General features: G+C 40.8%; 1 protein-coding gene across 1 annotated transcript in view; it reads right to left on the bottom strand.

The window, feature by feature from the left end:
- Positions 1-4,500: 4,500 nt before the first annotated feature.
- The window catches only part of LOC309516478 (uncharacterized protein), a gene marked incomplete at both ends in the record, with an annotated part of 36,179 nt that continues 27,720 nt past the window's right edge, over positions 4,501-12,959 (bottom strand). The window contains 7 exon segments of the mRNA XM_082195244.1: positions 4,501-5,133; positions 5,137-5,399; positions 6,879-7,005; positions 8,831-9,058; positions 10,471-11,130; positions 11,883-12,174; positions 12,719-12,831. Coding sequence (XP_082051370.1) covers positions 4,501-5,133; positions 5,137-5,399; positions 6,879-7,005; positions 8,831-9,058; positions 10,471-11,130; positions 11,883-12,174; positions 12,719-12,831 — 2,316 coding nt within the window.

Here is a 12,959-nt window from a genome sequence, read left to right on the forward strand (position 1 = left end):
TGAATGAGAGAACCCCATGGAGTCTCTCTGTATCCCATGTCCATTGATAGACAAAAGAAGTGAGCTCTACCTGGGCTGTCATGATCCACACTTTACCTTTTGGGGTATTTGAACTTTGTTCCAGTTCTGATAGGTAAGGAAGCCATCTAAAAAATGCCAGAGCATATGATTCTCCATAAAACAAGACTACATTAGCTTTGCTATCATTTATTCTGTCATTTATTTTTGCCCCAAGTTTAAACATATCGTTAATTTCAGTGACATATGTAGATTTGTGACTTCTTTCTATGAAGGCAAAGCAAATCCCACTCAGGGAAAAAAGTGGAACCACAGTTTGCACAAATCTTTCTGCATTCTCATCATAGAAAGTAAGGATTCCAATCCATATCCACTGGAAATGCAAAAGCAAAGACAGGATCCCCTTATACTGGTGGGTTTCCTTGGGTGTCATCTGGTAGAAGAAAAGGCCTGGGGTTTTATCATTCATCACTGGAGCAGGGCCATATATCAGCTAAACGTAGTTGTGGTAGGAGGAGAAAGAGATAGAAGCAACAATAACTTTTTTATATTAGATTTGTGTATTAAGAGCACTGTTGGGGCATTTTCTAATTGGGCCTTCTAATCCTTGCCCTTTGGGTTGCCCATGCTAAGCCCTTTTTGCTAAGCCAAGTGATACTCACCTGCCAATGAGCTGTTATCATTTATCAGGAACTGGCTAGGCCAAAAGGGATGTCTGAAGCAATAATATATGTGCTATCTATACTTGATTTCTTAACTTGGATCTGCCATTAGCGTGGCCCACGTGATTATTTGAAATGTGCGCGTTCATTTATCAGAATATATCTAGATGTATTAAATTCCCGTAAGTTGACAAAGAGATGCATATCTCACCTGTGGAACCTTATAGATATCCAAGATTGTTGCCACATGAAGGGAAGTTTGGGAGTCGAGTCCCCCAGTGATGGCTATCAAGTTTTTCTTTATGTCACAGATGTAGTTGGGGACAAATGTTTCCAGTGTGGATATGAGTAACATTGTGGCATGAGAGGTCCATTTGGCATTGAAATAGCTGTCATAGATGTGGAAACCTAAGGTGACATTAGGTAAGAGCTGAGGGTTTTCGTTGATCTCTTTCACTGCAAATTGCAAGGCCAGGATGTGCTGGTAATTCTTAGTCACCACTCTAAAAAGAGAGTTTCATTTTCCATCAGAAGAGCATGTAACACCTTGTAAATTTATCACAACACGGTTCTACACCATCCTCATTAGTATTATATTTTACAGCATTTATTTAACTTTTTTTAAAAAGGGAAGAAATTGCCTTTAAAATGTCCCTAATACACTTTTTTTTTTAAATGCTGGCTTCATCATCTGTGTAGAAGTCCTACCCTTATTTCATTATCTTGGAGCCGTGACGCAAAAGTGATACAGTTATTTACAGAACAGTTTTACATGTCTTCATATGATACCTGAATGTTTAAATCAGTGGGGGAAGTGGCAACATTTTCTTCAAATTTGTGGAAATTCCTCCTGATCACATTTCTCTTACAACATATCTCCTTCGACCGAAACTTTCGTTCTGCCTCTAGGTCAAGGACGGAGAACCGTGGCTCTCCAGATGTTGTTATACTACTATGTCCATTATTATTGATGGAACTGATGGAGTCCAACAACCACTGCAGGGCCAAAGTTTAGCCACCCCTCCTCTAAAACTGATCACTACAGTGCCCAAAGAAGGAATCAGAATACAGAAGATAAATTATTCAGTTCTTACTCTATCTCTTCAAGCAATGTTGGTGGGGGGTTTTCAGTGAATGCTATTGAACTGGAGACGATGATGCTGTGAGAGGCTATGCCACCAATGATGAGATCTCCTTCCTGATGATACTGATGAAGTGGAGTGTATGGATCATGGACATGGCATTTAACAATAGGGGGCTTGCATATTGCATGAGGCAGTAGAATCAGCAGCAAGAGGAACAATGCCACCATTCTTGGTACAATTGCTCCGTATAATCAAAAATCCCCCTTGTAATATTACTTCTTTTGAGATGGAATTAATTTGACCCAATTGTCCTTTTAGCCTGCTCATATGTCTGAAATCTGGACTGTGAAAACTGGAAAAAAATAAAATATTGATAGCGCTGATGGATCCTTGCTGATGGTTTCTGATTCCTAAGTCTAGCCGTGATTGCTGGAGGTAATATATTTTTATCAGCCTCCTCTAACCTTGTATCCCTCAGATGTTTTGGGCTACAGTTCACAGCATTCAAAGCTGGCTACAGGTGATGAGGCGGTGATCCAGAAAAGTCCAAGGGCACCAGACTTTGAAAGGCTCAATTACAGTACCTCTCACAGACTTTCTGATTAACTTTGATAGTGTACTGTGCAAATCCATGAGGTGGTTTGATAAATGGAAACTTTAATTATAGTGCTTTTGATAATTGAAGGGTAGAAAGTCACTTGTGTGTCTTTCTTTATGGACATTTTTATTTCCACTTAGCTGCATAAGATTTTGAAGAAGAAGAAAAAATACTGGAAATGTAACCCTTTGGTCTCAAGAGAGGGATGAAATGAACGTGTTTGATCATAACACTGGCCTCTTGAAATTCTGTCTTCTCCAACATGGAACAATTTTTTAATTCGTTGGCAGTGCTCAATTTTACCTCTTGTTATTCTTGTATCTCTTGTTCCTTCTCTCCTTTTGTCATTTTTTCCTTGCCAAAATTTAAACAGTTGTGCCACAAATAAGTTATTATTTCCCCCTTTCCCTTTCTTTGTGCTTTACAAATAGGAATATAATTTAAGGGCAGACATACTGATTCTTGCCCATCACCCCAATCTCTAAGTGGTGGTAGATTCCTGGGACTTGAGGCGCTCAGCCAGGATTTGTGTTTACTTTTGGAATGAGGCACAGCAGAGAGTTTGGCATTTTTAGGATATATGGTTTATTTACACATTATATACGTCCTGAGCCCAGTTGGAGCTCACTTCTTTTGTCTATCAATGGACATGGGATACAGAAATACTCTTTTGCTTTTTTCAAGGCCTCCTTCTAATTAATAGATCCCTATCATTCAGTTCTGGTCTCAACAAAATAATGTTGTCAGATGTACCAATATAGAAGGCGGCGTGGGGGGGGAGTTCTGGCTATGCTATTATGCAGATACCCAGGAAGTGCTGGGAGATGCATGCACACATAATTTACCCATGAACCTCTAAAAACATGCACGTATGAGAGGTGGCTCTGTTTTGAAAGTCAAACTCATGGTGCCCTGAAAATGTGCCTAAACAGTTCTAAACCCAGAAATTCACAACACAGACATTTCAAGAGCAAACTTTTATTACAGATGGGTTCGGGGAAATGAGATTTCAGGCACTATGTTATAATCAATGCAATACAATACTTACATGGGTGCATTTTAATTCTAATATTCTAATCTGAAGAGATAAAAGTTCCTTCAATGTGGAAAAGAAAGTGGTGAAACATAACCCTTAGTTACGGAATGCCCCGTGTTGAGAACCATTCCTGGGGAACCCCACAGGATCACTAGGAGGGGGCCCCTCTTCCTGCCCATTGCCACCAAGGATCCATCTGAACGACCCTTCTCAGTGCTATTTTTCTAGAAAAAGAATTGCCAAAACTCTGTATGAATGCCTCCCTTGTTCTGTTATAATGGCAATGGCGCCCACCTGAGAGGTGACAGAACTGAGTTCCAGTGAGTTCTGGCTGAAAAAAAAGCCCGACCTCTTATGTCACTTATGTTGGTATCCTGTCAACTTACCAGCAAACCATGCATATCAGCAACCAACCCAAGAGGCCTTCATGAGTGCCTGCCAGCCAAAGTCATTGCCAGTTGCAATTACGTATACAGGTGGTGACCATATTGTGTGTTCCACTACAATGGGGCAGGATGTACATTAACACAGCCACATGCAGAAAAATAAGATGAGATTAGACACTGTAAAATTGTTCATCTCTACTGCTGAATAGTTGTGGGACAGAGCCTAAGGGCAGAATAATACACTGCCATGACCTAATGATAACAAATGCAGAGTTCATAGTCAGCAGAGGAAAAATCAGGTCTGGAATTGCTGAATATAGGGGCATCAGTGCAGTGAAAGAGGGCAAGTAGTGGAGATACGTAGGCAATAGTAGTGCTCAGTGGGCATCTGCACACCCTACTTGATCTGGGGGTGAAATCTAGGGTCCTGGATTGGGCAGACCGAGGGAACAACTGCCCTGCCCTGTATTCATCCTTAGAGCAATTGGGGGAAGGCCTAATATTTAATTGGTATTTTAAAAATACTGATTAAAGCTGGGAGTGGACAGGGAAAGGAGACACACCATCTCCTTCCCACTTTTTGACTGACAGCAGAGGAGGGTTAAATCCTGTGGAGTGGTTGCCTGAAGAGGATTCTGGGTGCTTCTTTTAAGGGATGCATACAAATCCCTGAACTAAATATTATATCCAGTGACACAGACCCTTGATTTCCTCATCATTTTCTTCTTATTAGGTGATCCCTATTGTTCAGCTCAGGCCTCAGCAAAATAATGTAACATTTGGGGGAAAAGATGCAACCCAACAAGCCAGCACTGGATGCTAAGATAGAGAAGATCTCCACAGCCACCATGTATTTCCCCTTTGTGCTCATGTAGGAAGGAACAAAGGATAACCAAACACTACAAAAGACCAGCATGCTGAAAGTGATGAACTTGGCTTCATTGAAACTGTCAGGTAATTTCCGGGCAAGGAAAGCCACAGTGAAACTGACCACAGCTAGGAAGCCCATGTAGCCCAAGACACAGTAAAAGTAGGTCGCAGTCCCCTCATTGCACTCCAGTACAATTTCTTCAGCCACTGACTTCATGTCAGCATTAGGGAATGGAGGAGAGATCACCAGCCATACAGTGCAGATGAGTGCTTGGATAAGGGAGCAAGAGAGGACAATAGAGTTTGCCAGTCCCTTCCCCACCCACTTCCGCATCCGGGATCCTGGCTTTGTGGCCATGAAAGCCAGAACCACAGTGATGGTTTTTGCCAGTACACAAGAAACAGCCACTGAGAAGATGATGCCAAAAGCAGTTTGTCGGAGGAGACACGTCACCTTGTCAGGATATCCAATGAACAGTCATGCAGAAAGGAAGCAAAGCAAGAGGGAGATGAGCAGAGTGTAGGTGAGGTCCCGGTTGTTGGCTTTCACAACGGGAGTGTCCCTGTGCTTCACAAATATTTCCAGTACCAGTGCTGTAATGAAAGCAAAGGAAAGAGCAGAACAGGCTAAGCTGATGCCTAGAGGTTCTTCAAAGGACAAGAAGGTTGAACGTTTGGGAAGACATATATTCTTATCTTTGTTTGGATACTTTTCATCTTCACATTCATAGCAGTCATTCATGTCTGTGAAAGAAAAACATGGTCCTTAATCCCAAAAATATGAGCAGCATCCCACTGCCGGTAAATACATAATTAAAATGATTTTAAAAGTGTACAAGGAGTTTCAAACAATAAAAACACAACTGATGGAACCGTTCCCTTCTCACCTATCCGATGTATAATACTGATTCAGGCAAAATGCAAGAGGTAGGGCCACAAAGACCCTTCCTGATCTCCGGCTAGAAGCCAACTCAAATTTTCCTATCACTGTTCAAGTTGCTCACATTTAGTTACTTCTTCATTAAGGAGTGATTGTGTAATCGAAACTTTGCAAATTTCTACATTTGAAGATTTAATCAACACCTTTCAACTCTTCTCTGGATTTATGTATTTCAAACTTCTCCAAACATTACAGCACAATTCTCTGAAGTTTAAGGGCATCAAAATACATGTTTAATTATGTTACCAAAAAGTAAATGCACATTCAAATACTATTTGTGAAGAAAAATATATACGCCTACACACATTTTGATAGAAAATGCATGATTAAGTACGTAATCAATCAAACAAATCATGGGCAAAAATTTGTGAAAGTTACAGGGATTGAGTCAACTCTAGCCAAAGTGTCAAAACAGATTTCAAGATCTTCTGTAGAAGAACATATCACATTTAGGGAGAAAATCCATGCCAAGAATATGACATAATGCAAGCCTGGCAGAAATTAAGATGACATAAAGCAGGGGTAGGCAAACTAAGGCCCGGGGGCCGGATCTGGCCCAATCGCCGTCTCAATCCGGCCCACGGACAATCCGGGAATCATCGTGTTATTACATGAGTAGAATGTGTTCTTTTATTTAAAACGCATCTCTGGGTTATTTGTGGGGCATAGGAATTCATTCATTATTATTTTTTCAAAATATAGTCTATCCCCCCACATGGTCTGAGGGACAGCCCATGGCTGAAAAAGGTTGCAGACCCCTGGCATAAAGTACACCAGATCCAAAATCCATTCAGGAGCATGGCTGCTGCTGGTTTAGTGAGCCACAGCTCGTGAGAGAGAAAACAAGCTTTTAAAATAGTGTTTTATTGGCTTAATCTACGCTGGGTTTCCAGGTCAAGTGACCAAGCTGAATGGGCTTCATGCATTGTATTCTAAGTACACCCCCCCCCCCGTTTCAACCCCTGTAATACTCCCCTTTTAAGGCTTACACCAGTTTAAGAAGCATATCACTCAGCAAAGCCTGCATGAGGTAGGTATAATGACAAATTTCCAGCTGTTACACAAACCTCCCGGCTCATCTGAAAATCCACTTTATACTAATCCTGTTCAACCTGGTGGATCTTGCTATAGGATTCTTCCTTAATAATAACATTCAACATCTACAATCACAAATTATCACACATACACTTTCCTTAGGTCTCTTACAGCAACATTTTTCAATATTTCATGAACTGTCAAAAGGAATCTTGATGAATGCATGTTATATATACTAAATTTCTTACCCTCCTGGTCAGAAATCTTCCCTTCTGGACATGGGATGCAATCGTAGCAGCAAAATGCTTCCCCCTCCTTCACTTTCCTGCAAAAACCAGGGCGGCAGCTTTCAGTACATACAGACTTAGGCTGTGTCTAGAACACAAATGAAAGAGAGAGATGTTTAAAATAAGTGGACTCAAAGAAAAGCTAAAAGGAAAAGTTAAGCTGTTCCTTAAAAGGGATTTGCAAAAGAACAACAACATTCATTTCAGGAATTCATTTAATAGGTTGTTTCAATTCCATTTTGACTCATTTTCTGGCATTTTCCTTTGACTCAATGTGCAAACTCCAATAAATTGGTGGTGGTTTTTGTGTGTGTGTTTTTTGCAGTTACTGTTGTGGATAGTACTGTTTTTAATATCCTCTATAGTCCTCTTTCTGCCAAAGTGGCATTAAAGGGTTGTGGTGGTGTCGCTTAATGAAAATTAAACCTCAGAGTTACACACCTGTTATTCCAAACCTTGAAACATGGCATGCATAATCTGACTTGTGACGTCTACAAATGTAAAGCCTCAGTGTTACACACTCGCTATTGTGTGACCAAGCAGCGACAGCCCCAGTCCCCAGGGATCATAAGGAAGAAATAAAGACTCTGACATCATTATATGGAATTAAAATTAGGCCACAACTTTATTAAACTTCCAAATGTAGGAAGACCTTGGCTTAGACCTTGGGCATGTATCCCTCCCAGCCCCCCAGCTGGGGGAACTGGGGCACATCAGGGTAAATGGGATATGGGGGTGCTCTGTGAGATGTAAGTGTAGCAGGCAGCCAAGCCCATATCCCCACACGCAGGGTAGTTCACTGACGACCTTTCAATGTATGGCCAATGACACTCATATATAAAACCCCTTTAAGAGGGGGACCCTGGAATCGCCACTGCAGGGGTGTGACTCACCACTTCAGCCCCCCGCCCTGCCATATAGGGAAGAAAAGACTAAAGGATTCCACCCAAGGCCATAACCTCCAAAGTTGTGACTAATTGCTACGGGGAAGACAAAACCAGCCAATGCAGGAAAATTTATTCGCGGTCCTTCAACAGCAACCAGACATAGACTGCATCAGCACCCACTAAACAGGAAGAAAAAGTTAACCAGCAAACAATAAAACATTAAACTAAGGGAGGGTTGCGTGGGTGAAGCTCCTGAGCCGACTGCCTGGATACTGTTGGCTCCACCCCCTTATATATATAGGACTGGCCCCACCTCCCGGCAATGAAACTTGACTACTGAGGATGGGCATGAACCTCTAAAAATGAACACTGAGAGGCAGGCCAGTCCCTGTTTGCCAGTAAATTCCCTGGGAACTGTACCACCTCATGTGATCCCGCAAAAGGCACCCACAATGTAACGTGTGAGTGCTCATTCTAAAACCTTGAAACATGGCATGCATAATCTGACTTGTGAGGTGTACAAATGTGTCAAAACTTTAAACCAATTTTGTAAAAAGAGCCACAGTGGCGAAAGTGCTGAAAATTGACATAAGGACCTTTTGAAACTGAAATACTGTATTTATATCTGCAATCTATAGGTCTTAACTAGGCAGTCAAAGACATTCCCTTGACAAAGGAACTAGTCCAGCAAACTTCCCTTTATGTATTCTCCCCTCACTGGTGCAGGAGCCCAGAATTGTAATGTGAACCAGGGTTTCATCCAGACTGATCCTCCAAACGCATAACAATATATTTGATATCATCAAAATCTATTTAGGATTCACTTCTTCAAGTTGTCAGTTAACATATTCACTTTCAGTGTAACTGGAACCAGTATAGAGACTGTACATTTAGCTTATAACATTAATTCATAGCTTGTTTTAACTTTAATCCAATGTTATAAAGGTTGAACAATGTACAATGAAATTACCTTTTATGTTAAGTTAAAGTGTTCAGTGTCACAAAGGGCTTGTGTTCGCATCCTACCTGGTTAAACCAACGGTGCCATTTTATGGCTCCCTCATTGATGGTCAACATTTGCTGTGGAGGAGCCAGGGAATCCACCCCTCCTACCTTCACTCTCTGAAAGGATTGGTTGGAGAAAACAATCCAATTGGTAATATCAAATCCAGCCAATATCTCCCCATTCTGGTCCAGGGAAATCTTATCCCCAGCGCTGTTGTTGAATGAGATACCCTTCAGAAAATTATGGAGCTTGATAGAAAAAGAAAGAGAAAGTATCGATAAGGCTTCAATTCAGCAAGAGAAAAACATGATGTTCACTTTCATGTCATGTTTCCAAATATCCACCTTGGGGGAAAGCAGTTTTCATCTATCTATCTATCTATCTATCTATCTATCTATCTATCTATCTATCTGGCTATGGCTATATTATATTATATTAGCCAAGAATTTATCACATTTGGAAGTTCATTTCAAATACAGATTTTTATGATCTCCGGCAGCAAATGCACACACAGTGATTAAAAACTTTATTAACAGGAAAGTGGGTGCTCTGTTCATTTTGTTGTCTAAAATATATCACTTTGCTCTCTATAGACTTTATATGCAGTGCTATGTGATATATTATACCTTTGATACTCCAACTTCAGAAGTCAATGGGAAATCAGCCCCATGCTCATCTGAGAGGATGGTATGAATAGTTGAAGCAACAGGTTGAAGAAGTAATGGTGATAAAGGCAAAATCTAGAAGTTGGCTATATCATACTTGGATGGAATTCATTTTCTTTTGTTCTCTTTCAGTATTTCTACTTTACGTTCCAACAGTTTAAAAGAAGAGATTTAAAAGATTTAAAATTTGAAGTAAAATGCAAGGAATGTGAACGTGAAATATGTGCCTTGCCTAAACAAAAATATTTTAAGCAGGTGCCTAAATGAATACAGTGAAGGTGTCTGTCTGATGTCAATAGGCAGGGACCTCTAGTAGGCTGAATCTTAAGCTAGAAAAGCATGTAGAGAAGTTCCCATTTGGCTTTAAATGCATTTCAAGAGAGATAAAGCATCCATGTGCATCTCATGGCCAAAGGGCAGTGAATAGAGGAAGTGGTTTGGGGGCACCTGGGGAAGATTTCAAGAGCATTGCTGCACCCACATTGCTGACCCCTGCTATGGTTGCATTGGAAAAGTTACAATTAGCAAAGGTATAAAACCAAAGGCTTTTGAAGCTTTTTCAGGAAGGATTTTCAGCCCAGTACCTGCCACAGCGGTTGTTTCTGAAAGCAGTATAATGTAAGGAGATTAAAATACGTCAACACCCATGTGACTTGCCTAATCAAAAATGTTTTAAGCAGGTGCCGAAATGAATGCAGTAAAGGTCTCTGTCTGATGTTAATAGGCAGCGAAGTCCAGTGGGCTGAAAGTGAAGCTAGAAAAGCATGTGAAGAGGTTCCCATTTGGCTCTATGTGCATCTCATGGCCAAAGGGCAGTGAATAGAGGAAGTGGTTTTGAGGGCATCTGGAGAAGATTTCAAGACCACTGCTGCACCCACATTGCTGACCCCTGCTGTGGTTGCATAGGGATAATGAGAGTTAACCAAATGGACAGATAGAAAAGGCAAACAGAACATATTTTGAACCTCTTTGAGGAAGGGTGTGCAGCCCAGTACCTGCCACAGTGGCTGATTCTGAAGCTTCATTCCTCCCCTGACCATTACTGGTCTGTGTTTGCCTCGGGATGTAGACATGGCATGTAAAGCATGGGCCACAGCATAGACAGCATTGTAGATGTTGTAGCTGTGGCTGGTCATGCTCATTTCAAAGAAAGGACCAGGAAGATTCTCCAGCTTCTCTTGCCCAGTGCAAATATCCCCCTTCACACTGCCAACAACTTGATTTGGAAATACACAGCCAAATGCCTGTTGCCAGAAGTCCAAAATGAAGCCATCTCCTTTCGGGTTGGAAGGGGTTTTGCTCTTGACAAACTGACGAAATCCTGGTGGATCATTAGAGTGAGTTGAGAATGAGAGAACCCCATGGAGTATTTCTGTATCCCAAGTCCGTTGATAGACAAAAGAAGTGAGCTCCATCTGGGCTGTCATAATCCACACTTTACCTTTTGGCTTATTTGAACTTTGTTCCAGTTCTGATAGGTAAGGCAACCATCTAAAATATGCCAGAGCATATGATTCTCCATAAGCCAACACTACATTGGCTTTGCTATCGTTTATTCTGTCATGAATTTTTGCCCCCAGTTTAAATATATCATTCATTTCCGTGAGATAAGTAAGTTTGTCATTTCTTTCTATGAAGGCAAAACAGATGCCATTCTTCGAAAAAAATGGAACCACAGTTTGCACAAATCTTTCTGCATTCTCATCATAGAATGTTAGGATCCCGATCCATATCCACCTGAAATGCAGAAGCAAAGACAGGATCCCCTTATACTGGTGGGTTTCCTTGGGCACCATCTGGTAGAAGAAAAGGCCTGGGGTTTTATCATTCATCACTGGAGCAGGGCCATATATGAGCTAAACGTAGTTGTGATAGTAGGAGAAAGAGACAGAAACAGAAATAGATTTTATATTTTAGATTTATGCATTGAGAGCAACATTGCGGCAACTTCACACTGGGCCTTGTAATCCTCACCATTTGGCCTGTACATGCTATTTTTGCTAAGCCAAGTGACACTCACCTGCCTATCAGCTGTTATCATATAGCAGTCAATGGCTAGGCCAAAGGGAACGTCTGAAGCAAAACAATACATGCTATCAAGACTTTATCTCTTAGCTTGGATAACAATGGAAAAGCATGGTTATTTGAAATGTGCACATTAAATATCCAGTGCTTTTTTAAAAAGAAAAGTTTATGGGTACTGTCATTTTGACTCAGGAAAATCACCATTTTAAAGTTCAAATCGAGAACAATAAATACAGTAAATGGACAAAAGTACAAATGTTCACAAAATATTTAGACGTATGAGTACCCCTGTATCCACCCAGAAAAAAAGAACTGTATATATCCAAATTTATCTTGATGTGCAAAGTTCCCATAAGTTGACAGAGGTATATGTATATATTACCTGTGGAACCTTATAGATATCCAAGATTGTTGCCACATGAAGGGAAGTTTGGGAGTCCAGTCCCCCAATGATGGCTATCAAGTTGTTCTTGATGTCACAGATGTAGTTGGGGACAAATGTTTCCAGTGTGGATATGAGTAACATTGTGGCATAAAAGGTCCATTTCACATTGAAATAACTGTCATAGATGCGGAAGCCTAAAGTGACATTGGGTAAGAGCTGAGGCTTTTCGTTGATCTCCTTCACTGCAAATTCCAAAGCCAGGATGTGCTGGTAGTTCTTAGGTACCACACTAAAAGAGAATTTCATTTTCTATCAGAAGAGTATGTAACACTTTGTAAAGTTATCATTTCTCAGTTCTACATAATCCTCATTAGTATTATTTATTTACTGCAATTATTTAACTATTTTCTCAGTTGAGGAAACTATTGAACAGGTATCACTACAAGTCATCCTCCTTGCCTAGAATTGTAGAAAAGGGATGGACGTGAAATTCTATGGGTGTGGAATGCAGACTTCAAAATGTTCCTGGTCTACATTTTTAAGGCAGGCTTCATAATTTGTGTAGAAGTCCTGCCCTTATTTCATTGTCTTGGGACCTGGAAGCAAAAGTGATGCAGTTATTTCCACAACAATATTACATGTCTTCATATGATACCTGAATGTTTGATTTAGTGGGGAAAGTGGTACTACAATGCCTATTATTATTGATTGACACTGTTGATGGGAACTGATGGAGTCCAGAGCCACAGTTTAGCTACCATTCTCCTATAACTAATGGCTCCGGTGTCCAAAGAAGGAATCAGAATACAGAAGAGAAATTATTCAGTTCTTACTTTAGCCCTTCATACAATGTTGGTAGGGGTTTTTCAGCGAAGGGTACTGAACTGGAGACGATGATGCTGTGAGAGGCTATGCCACCAATGATGAGGTCTCCTTCCTGATGATACTGATGAAGTGGAGTATATGGATCATGGACATGGCATTTAAGAATTTGAGGTTTGCATATTACATGAGGAGGTAGAAACAGAAGTAAGACCAATAATGCCACCATCTTTAGTACAATTTCCCCCTATA

The sequence above is a fragment of the Podarcis vaucheri genome (genome assembly GCF_965113315.1).
Source record: "Podarcis vaucheri genome assembly, chromosome: 13".
Classification (NCBI taxonomy): domain Eukaryota; kingdom Metazoa; phylum Chordata; class Lepidosauria; order Squamata; family Lacertidae; genus Podarcis; species Podarcis vaucheri.